Source organism: Rhamphochromis longiceps, linkage group LG17, assembly GCF_057381845.1.
Source record: "Rhamphochromis longiceps isolate RC_006_pf linkage group LG17, R_longiceps_female_GT1.1, whole genome shotgun sequence".
Taxonomy (NCBI): domain Eukaryota; kingdom Metazoa; phylum Chordata; class Actinopteri; order Cichliformes; family Cichlidae; genus Rhamphochromis; species Rhamphochromis longiceps.
In genome coordinates, this window is record NC_140573.1 from 42742221 (window position 1) to 42753053 (window position 10833).

The following is a 10833-nucleotide window of genomic DNA, read 5'->3' on the forward strand; positions in this document are numbered from 1 at the left end:
TTCCATCCATTCTCTTCCGCTCATGTTTACCAGGATGACGAGGGTCTGAAGCCTATCACAGGGCAAGGCTACACCCTGGACAGGTCACCAGTCTGTCACACAGAGACAGACTGGTGACTCACATCCCCAACCCTAACCCACACCTGTGGGCAGTTAAGAATCACCAGTTAAGCGGTTCATTGGTCAGCTGGCTTCAGGAAAACCGTTAATTCATCGTCATCATCATATATGTAAACGTGCTTCTTTTTTAATTAAACCTGAGAAACCACCAACATGTTTTTCATCCCATAGACTGAAATCAGGAACTTCTCTTAAAATGATTTAACAATCTGCTTCAGACTGTCAGACATGTAATACTGTCTGTTATCCCTCGATAAATAAATGCATTAGGTGTCATGTTTTTGTTTTTGTTTATGTCCTTTACTGTCTTTGTTTTTTACGTTTAGTTACAATGTTTCAGATTTTTTATTAGGACAGAACATCGTTAGTTTTTGTCATGATGCTGTGATGATGTGACCTCAGTGTATTTCTGCACCTTTTCTGTAGAAACAACAAAAAAGACATGATTTTGAAATATTTATATAATATATTGAAACAGACGATTTACAGGTTTCTCTTATAATAATTAGTGATTCTGTGCATTCATCGCACCCTGTCTGAGGATGGAAAACATTCTGACAGACGGGGCGGCCGTTGTATCACTGCAGTCATGATGAGATGTTTCTGATTCTCTATAAGTAGAAAACAAAACCTTCAGCTTTGTCAAGAGTTTCTAGCTTTTAACATCCATCCTCTGGAACAATACGACACTTCAGGATCTTCAGGTAGTTTTGGACCTTGTTGGAGTCTCGGCGAAAGCAGTAGAGGAGCTCGTAGTCTTTCATTAGGCGCCACTCAGCGCTGCCTGGTGCCAAGAAAGCCTCAGGAGACATGAGGCTGCTGACAGAGTTACTTAATATTCCCAACATCTGCATCTGGTGTGAAAAGAACAAAACATATGGATAAGACAAATTGTTTATATTGTTGTGTGTTTACTTAGTTTCTTTCACCCACTTAAGTAAAAAATTACAAAACAAAGTACTACACAAACACAGACAATCTAAACTGTGCATATGCTAGTGCACACACATCAGTGCCTCTGTCTCGCTCTGTCTCTGTTTCTGCCCTGGTTGAATTTTAACTGCAGGAAAATAAGCATTTGAACATGAACATGAACACAGAGCTGTGTGAAGCATCATAGATTAGACTGCTGCCCTTCACAGGCTTAAATATACTACAAGAACATCTGCTGGTCACCGTCAGTCTGTGCTCACATCAGTGATTACAACAGGAGAACGATCTCAAGGCAGCTAGGGTAGTAGTGCATGAGGTCCTTCAACATCTGTCGAACAATGCTCAGGATTGTCTATGAGGCTGTTGTGGTCAGTGCTATCCTCTGTGCTGATGCATGCTGGGACGGCAGGTTGAGGGTAGCAGAGGCCAGTAACGCTGTGGGGACGGAGCTGAACTCCCTTAGGGTGGTGTCAGAGAAGCGAATGTTGTCCAAGATAAAGACAATGTTGGATAACACCTCCCACCCGCTCCATGACGTGCTGGCTAGCCACACGAGCACGCTCAGTGAGAGGCTGAGATTACCCATAATGCACCACTGATCGACACAGGAAGTCATTCCTGCCTGTGGCCATCTCCCTGTACAACTCCATTGAACACACTGTAAACACTGCAATAGTTACATCTTTTCGCACACGCTCTACCGTAAAATAGCAAATGACAAAGTTCACAGGTTAGAGTCAAATGTCAGTCATAAATATTACACCTCTGTAATATTCTTTATATTTATAATTGAGTGATTTGTATATATTAGTGCTATTTCTTAAATTTGTAAATCTGTAACATATTGTATTGTTTGAATAGCTGAGTCTGTTACTGTTACTGTACTGAGCAACTGTAACCATATAGTGTCCTTATGGATTAATAAAGTATTCTGAATGCGATCAAGCTAATCGTTGGTAACACAAAAGCCCTCGTTCAACAAAGTGTCTGAAGCTTGTCAGTGACCAGCTGAACCCTGATGAGAACGAATGTGTGGAAGGATCATCTGACATGGAGCTGACAGAGAAACTCAAACTACCACTGAGAGTGTGTACTGCTCATTTCTTTGGGGGACAAATATTTATTTCCTCCGCTGTGTATGTTTTGCACACACACACACACACACACACACACACACACACACACACACACACACACACACACACACACACACACACACAGTACCTTCTCAACTACTTTCTGTACTCCTTTCCGTAGCTCATGCACCATATCACTCATTTTAAGAGATTTATTGGAGCTGAAGTCAATGAAGTCGTGGAAGTGCGTCATGCTCTGGTGGAAATGCCACAGAGGGTCCCTCCACGCCACCAGGAGCTTTAGAATCACCTCCGTCAGCTCCTCCCTCTGTAGTGACATACATGTAAATTATGGGTGTGACTAGAGTGGGATTTGTACCACTGAGTGTTACTGTAATATCATAAAGAGCAAAGGGAAACAAATTTACAAAATTCTTTATCATTTGAAAGGAAAACATGTTTCAAACAGCTACAATGTTGTTTATGGCAACAAAAGAAAGAACCTGAAACACATGACAAGACTCCAGGTGTAAATATGATGTGCATAGTTGAGAGGGATTAACTTTGAAAAAGGTGAATTTACCGCCATTCTCTGAGCGTTCTCCTTTCCATTTGGGGTGAGGATGTTAGACGTGTGACAGTTGCGACTGACCCGGCCAATCTGATTCTTACTGGGCAGGAAGTAAAGCTCCTGGGAGGACAAACATGAATGAAATGTCAGAGGTTAAATATCATCTAAATGTCAAACGTGCCTGGAGCACAAAAGCAATGAATGACTTAATACGATGTCTTGCTATCTCTGTATCCTTACTGGTGTCTGTCTGTATAATAGATGCGTCTTTATCACACATTCAATTCAGTTTTATTTTTATATGGCGCCAAATCTTAACAGTAAACAGCATAGCAGACTATACATGATACAGATTTATGTTAGCAAGTGTGGGCGAACTGTGAAAACATCTCGTACAGCTCAGTTAACAGTAAAAAAGTTCATCCTTGCATTTAATTAGACTGAAAAACTGTCTCATCAGGTTGGATTCTGCTGTTCTAACAGGATGACTGTGCGTGTATCTAATAAACTGATAATGCAGTGTTTGATTGACTACGTTATGTAAACCTACAATGTCTCAGTTAAAAGGCATCTGCAGACAGAATATCATATCCTCATGTCACAATCAAGCTTGTTCATTAAATATCGTTTAAAAAGCTTTTTCTGACGACTGCAATGAAGAAACATACAAACTCAGAGTGAAGGTCATTTGAAATGCTGTGCATTCTGGCTGAGTGTTGGATGACCCGGTCAAACAGGTTAGCCAGGGAGAGGACGTGACACCCAGCCTCGGCATTCGTACAGAGGGGGGCTGCATCCAGACTGGTCGGCTGACTGCAGAACACCAAGCACAACAAACCTACCAAGACCACAGAGACTAGGAGAGACAAAGGACAATTCAAAACATTAGTCTCAACCTGAATGTAATCTATTACTAAAGAACCTACCTTTTGAAAGTGTAGATGTATTTTTTTTATATTTAAGGTAAGACGAAAAATCAGGAAATAAAACTCCACTATAAAGTCACACACATGGGGACGATTGGATTACATGCAGATAAAGACACAGTCCATCCTTTCACCTCCTGTATGCACAATTCTGTTCCTGAAATACCTGATCGGATGTTTCCAGGCATCCTGCAGAGAAGGAGATCCTGTCTTAGAGCAGAGAGTGCAGATGTGCTCCTATTCCAAACCTGAATGCTTCATGTGAGGGTCAGACAGTTTCCCCTTTACACTCTAATATCAAAGAGAGGGAGGGTGGGCGGAGAAACATTAATAGTGATCTATGCTGTGATTTGGGCGACACAATAATAAATAATAAAACACAGTGTTTCAAAAGATGTTTGTCGGTTTTTTAAATGCATATTTGTGACAAACTGTTTTTAATAATATACATTATACAGTGGATGGGCCAGGCTCTTCTACAAAGCTGTTGTCTGTAACAGAGCTACACTGCATGAACTTCACTGTCCTCTGTGACAAAAACTGTTACAACACAATGTTATTTCAAGCATCAACTCTGGATTTAAGGTTACAGTGTAGCTGAATTCACTAAGCAAAAGTTATGCTTAATATTTGATAAGAATTTATATCGACTAAATTCAATTCAGTTTCATTTATATAGCACAAAACAAGAATCACTTCAAGGTGATTTAAATGTTCAATAATACTGTGATAATACAGAGACTCCAGTTTGTGCATGTAAATGGAGAGTCCTCTTCACACACTGAGGTTAATTATGGAGTTCCACAGGGTTCAGTGCTAGGACCAATTCTGTTTACATTATACATGCTTCCCTTAGGCAGCATCATTAGAAGACATAGCATACATTTACACTGCTATGCAGATGACACCCAGCTCTATCTGTCCATGAAGCCAGATAACACACACCAATGAGTTAAACTGCAGGAACCTTTTTTGCGCCACGGACCGGTTTATGCCCGACAATATTTTCACGGACCGGCCTTTAAAGTGTCGCAGATAAATACAACAAAATAAAACTAGTACCGGTACCGAAAAAAAGAAAATTTATTCATAACACTCGTGAAAAGACCCAGGAAAACCGAGTAAACGATAAAAACTATAACAAAATAACGCTGAAAACTGATAAAAACCCTGAAAACTATACATTTCACACCTGAGCCTCAACTCTCGCGACCCGGTACCAAACGACTCACGGACCGGTACCGGTCCGAGGCCCGGGGGTTGGGGACCGCTGTCTTAAAGACATAAAGACCTGGATGGGCGCTAACTTTCTGCTTCTTAATTCAGATCAAACTGAGGTTATTGTACTCGGCCCTGAAAAGCTTAGAAATATGGTATCTAACCAGATTCTTACTCTGGATGGCATTACCTTGGCCTCCAGTAACACTGTGAGGAACCTTGGAGTCATTTTTGACCAGGACATGTCCTTCAACGCACATATTAAACAAATATGTAAGACTGTAATTCATTATTATCAGGAAGTCCTAAAAACTCCCTGAAAAGCCTTCAGCTGATCCAAAATGCTGCAGCAAGAGTCCTGACAGGGACTAGAAAGAGAGAGCAGGTTTCTCCTGTTTTGGCTTCCTGTTAAATCCAGAATTCAAAATCCTGCTCCTCACACACAAGGTCTTAAATAATCAGGCCCCATCTTATCTTTTAGGATTAGGCTTCAAACTTTCATGGCGGGGTATGCCAGTGTGTTTTGTGAACAGACCCAAAAGCAGACTCAGCAGGAGACGGAACTCAATTTTAAATTCAAATCCCAACAACAGTCACCTCAGGGCGCTTTATATTGTACAGTAGACCCTAAAATAATACACACAGAGAAAACCCAACAATCATATGACCCCTATGAACAAGCACTTTGGCAACAGTGGGAAGGAAAAACTCCCTTTGAACAGGAAGAAACCTCCGGCAGAACAGGATGAGGACTTATGTAAACTTTAAATACTCACCTTACAGTGAAGGTCCTTATCTTTAAATATAACCACTTGTCTTCCTCTTCTGTCTTGTCTTTCATCATCTCTGAGTGAAGTTATCTCTTCCCTTATTCTTTATCTTTATTCTTTTCCCTCCTTGAGAAATACATCAGCTGTGCCTTTAGCTAGCAGACACAGTGTGCGACAGGCTGCACACAAACGATTTGTGTGTTTGCTGATATTTGTTGAACTTATAGAAAAGCTCCTTTTGAAATGACCAGACACTCATCAGTCGCTTTGCGCCCCCTCCTCTTCTGTTGGACGGGCTACAAGTCCCAGTCTTGTACCAAAGAGTGATGTCTAACATCGTTGCACAAGTTGATACAGATGCAGTCAAGAGAATTTACCGTGGGCAAATATAACATATATAATAGATATAACATCAGGAAATTACCTGTTTTGCAAGTATCTTTATGACTCTGTGTAATTGTACATACTCTGTCTTCTACTTTATAATCAATATCTCAAAATATCGTTATATTAATGTTATATTCATTGCAAGTTTTGTTGTCCTCTTGGCCTGACCTTTGAAAAAGTCACATTCAGAATAAAGAATATATGTATAAAGTCCCTTTGCCACATAAGGACTGCAGCTACAACTGTGTGACAGAAATGCTGTTTCTGCCTTAAAATAACTTAATAATAATAATAACTGACACGAGATATGTTTGATATCTGTGTCACAAATTATAGGCCAGCAAGTCATTTACAACCATTTACAGACAATCTTCATTTTTGTTGTTCGGCACAACACCGGCCCATAACATGTAAAATTATATTTACTAAGAAAAAAGTAATAATATGACCGATGAGCCTGCAAGTGCATCGGCCCACTGAGCAAATGTCCAGCACGCCAGAAATCTCCCCTCAAATGTCTCAAACCAAAAGTGACCTGTTTTGGAAATCTGAGGAGTAGAAAGTACAGATGTCGGTGTCAGAAAATAAATACTTAAGTCCAGTTACCTGAAAATTCTACTTAAGTACAGTAATGAAGTATTTGTACTTTGTACCACCTCTGAAACTGAAAAACATCCACACATGACCAGAAGCAGCATGATGTTCAAAGACCTCAGAACATCACCAACATTTAGCAACTTCACGAAACAATAGAGGAAGTATTGTTATCAGATTGATTATAGAGTGAATTGATTATTAATTATATAGTTACCTCTTGTCTTATTCATTTATTACAAAGCTTCTGATACACATATATACTTCTACTTAAGTAATAATAATGATGATTGTATTTATATAGCGCTTTACAATTCCACTATTTCACACACTGGAGGAGGCAGCTACAGTTGTAGCCACAGCTGCCCTGGGACAGACTACGAGGCTGCCATATCGCACCATCGGCCCCTCTGGACAACACCAGTAGGCGGTAGGTGGAGTGTCTTGCCCAAGGACACAACCAGTGTTGACCAGGACAGACAGAGCAGGGGGATTGAACCGGCAACCTTCCGGTTACAGATGAGCGTCCCAACCCCCTGAACCACGGTCGCCCCCGACTTAAGTAGAAGTACAGATAGGCGTGTTAAAAATTTGGGGTTCAAGCACTGATTCACTGATCCAATTAAATGTGAAAAAGTACAGGTACTGAAATGCACTCAAAGTACGACGTATAAAGTGCTGTTTGAAGGATTTTTCTACCAGCTGTCTTTGTTTGAAGCTAACTGAACCTTGTGCTATATGAATATAATAATAAAATAATATTAATAAAGGAGAATACAGTGGAACCCCGAAATTAATTCGTTCCAGAGGGTCTTTTTCCTTTTTCCATCGCCTTTTGAGTGAGGCGATGCTGGCTGAAGACGAAGTTCTTGGTGGAGGAGGAGGTGGTGGAGGTTGAAGAAAGCATGCGTATGCATGCATACATACGTACATGTACATGACATTATGGAATGTAATTGAATTTGTTTTGATTTTCTATTTTATCTATTTCGTTACGCGGGCATTTTGCCGTACCACGGGCAGAAATGTTGCCGTTAAGTGCCTCCGTAACTTGAATTTTTGGTTAAATGGGGTAAACCGGGGTTCCACTGTATCAACTTTTGCATGTTAGGGTACCTGGGTCGTTGACCCAGTGTGCTGAGTTTTGCATTATTATTGAACTTGATTTTGTCTTTTTTATTATTATTTCTAGTCTTTGGGGTTCAGTGTTGGAGTTTCTAGTCTTCTGGTTTCTGTCACTGTGTTGCTCTGACTCTGTCAGCTGTATCTCCTTGTCAAGTCTGCATCTCTGTGTTTCCTGTGTTACTTTGAAAGTCTGTCTCATGTCAGTGTTTCTAGTTTTGCTTCCCTTGTCTCGTTAGGTCTAATTTCTCTTAGCTGTGCTCTCCTCCTGTGTCCCATTCCCTCGTTATCCCTCTGTGTAGCCCTTTGGTCGTTTCATGCTCTGTGTTCTGCCTGTTTAAGCCCTTTTAATGTTTCTAGTTTAAGTGAGCTTTCTGTTTTTCTGCCGTGTAGCATTAAATCTGAGCTGCTGCTTCACGTGACTCTGCTGCACGTTCACCAACACACTCATGTATACAAAGGGCAGACGGTCTTGTGCTGTCACATTCGGACTGACCTGCAGAGTAACAGGGTGACTCTTCGTCCATGCCCACAGGGCGAAACGTAATCGATGGACGTAGCTTTGACCTTTCACTGCACGTCTTTCCTGTGAAGATTAACAGCTTACATTCAGATATTACATTATTCAAATCTTCAAATGAATCTGGGTACAGAAAAATAGCAACCTCTGTCATTAATATTTTGGCAGTATATGTTGTTATTGTCAAAGTTTTGTGGAGAATTGACATGAGAGGAAGAACAGAAGTGAAAAAGTAAACACCAAAGAATTAACTAGAATTAATTTAGTCCAAAAAAAAACAAACAACTAAAGTGTTTCAGATCAAATGTTAGACAAAGATAACACAAAATGCAGTTTCTGAATGAATGCATTTATTTTAAGGGGAATAAAAATCCAAACGCTGATGGCCCCCTGGTGGGCCCCCTGAGCGTCTGTAATAACTGGCAGTGAGTCTTTACAGCTCTGTGGAGGAATCTGGGTCCACTCATATTTGCAGAATTGTTGTAATTCAGCCACATTGGAGGGTTTTTGAGCATCAACCGTGTTTTTAAGGTCCTGCATCAGCGTCTCAGTTGGATTCAGCTCAGGACTTTGACCAGTCTTCATTTGGTTTTTCTTAAGCCAATCAGAGGACGACTCACTGCTGTGGTTTGGATCATTGTTGCAGAACACAAGCGTGCTTCAGCTTGAGGTTGCAGAAAGATGTTGGGACACTTTCCTTCAGGATGTTTTGGTCGACGGCAGAATTCGTGGCTCCATTTCCCACAGAACAGCATCAGGCCATCACACTATCACCACCGTGTTTTGCTGTTGGCATGATCTTCCTTTGCTGAAATGGTATTTTTACGCCAGATGTAACAGGACACACCTTCCAAAAAGTTGAACTGTTGTCTGTCAGCCCACAGAGCATCTCGGGGGTCATCAGGATGACCTTTACGTTCCTGTTGCTCAGCAGTGGTTTTTATCTTGGAGCTCTGCCATGCAGGACACTTTTGTCCAGTTTCTTATGATGGAGCCGTGAACACTGACTTTAACTGAGGCCGGCAGTTCTGTGGATGTTGTTCTGGGGTGTTTTGTGATCTATTGGACGAGTTGTCGCTGTGCTCTTAGGCTCAGCAGCCACTCCTGGGAAGTTTTTTTCCATTCGCGGTGAATGACTCTCACTGTGGTTCGCTGGAGACCCGAGATTTAGAAATGGATTTTGTTAAGGTTCAAAATTGAGGAAGGAGAGTACAAACCACCCTTGGTCCAGAAGGTCTTGGTCAAACAATGATTTTAATGAACACACGTGTGGGAAGAACACTCTGTACGCCGACAGCAAGTGATCTCCAACTTAATCAAAGCATGAACAGATATTTTATAGCATCAGGGTTTGATTTACTGACGCCCCTTCATGCGTCACAGATACATTTTATACATAGATCAGATCAACACCACAATGACTTTTAACCCAGAAGATCATCTTCTATTTTCATGGCTGGTACTTTCCGTTCTTATCTTAAAGTAAATTGTTCCTCTTTCTTGCCGAGACAACAAGGACGGTTCCTCTTTTACCGAGACACTTTTGCAGTTACAACCAGACATGACTAATCTCTCCTCTAAATAAATTTAACTCATGTGTGTGTGTCACGACCTCACATGCTCGTTCTCAATTCACCTGTTGCACTTCTGACCTTTCACCAGACCAGAGGCTCACTGAGACTATGTGTATGTCTTCTACTAAATAAATGTTTTAACCAAGAACTTCTACTTAAAAGCTTAATACAAGAATATGAACATATAAAAGATATTAAAATGAACTGTTGTGTAAGCATGTACTGCAATTCCTTCTATGTTCTAGTTTTCCCTCAGCATGGATCATCTAGACACTCTCACTAGATGAAGCTTAAGACCATTAATGAACCTGAACATCAACTCAAATAAGCACAGATATGCATTGTGTATAAAATAGTCATAACTGCTTAAGGCCTTCTTAAAGCTATCTGTTACATTGTTAAAGCCTCGTCTTAGCCTGCTGCTCAAAATAACTTCCACTTCTGCAAAACTCTCCAAGCCTGTTTCCTGTCCTGTTACTTTTAGCCTTTCTGAAAGACACACTGTTTAAACCTCTAAACACAATATAAACTCCAGATTATATTATTAATGCAATGGTAATGATGACAATTATTTAACAATAGCAGTAAAATAATTTCCCTGCTCCACAATTTATAACTTTTTCCAGGCGGCGAGATCTTGATTACTTTGTTTCTATTTTGTTCCTGATTTTCCTTCAATGACCGCATGATGTTTGGAGGATCCTTTGGTCTACTCCACTTTGTCAGGCAGGCTCTATTTAAATGATCTGCTGACTGAGAACAGGTGTGGGTGTGGTCAGAGAAACTGATCTCTGCTTTCCAAAGATGTGATGCACCACAGTTGATTTATGTTGCAAGAGGGAGTGACACAGATTTTTCTTTCCTTTAATAATAAACACCTTCATTTAGAAACAGCACTTTGTGTTTACTTTTGTTATGTTTGTCCAAAACACACACACACACACACACACACAGACACACACACACACACACAGAGAGAGAGAGAGAGAGAGAGTGTGAGTGAGTGAGTGAGTGAGTGTGTG

At 40.7% G+C, this 10833-nt stretch overlaps 1 protein-coding gene across 1 annotated transcript; it reads right to left on the reverse strand.

Moving 5' to 3' along the window:
• Positions 1 to 610: 610 nt before the first annotated feature.
• Positions 611 to 8092, reverse strand: prl2 (prolactin 2). The gene is made up of 5 exons (XM_085387561.1): positions 3793 to 8092; positions 3369 to 3556; positions 2713 to 2820; positions 2278 to 2457; positions 611 to 974 (listed from the first exon to the last, which is right to left on the reverse strand). The coding sequence occupies exons 1-5, from the start codon at positions 3812 to 3814 to the stop codon at positions 780 to 782; spliced, it is 693 nt and encodes a 230-aa protein (XP_085243687.1). The 5' UTR covers positions 3815 to 8092; the 3' UTR covers positions 611 to 779.
• Positions 8093 to 10833: the final 2741 nt, after the last annotated feature.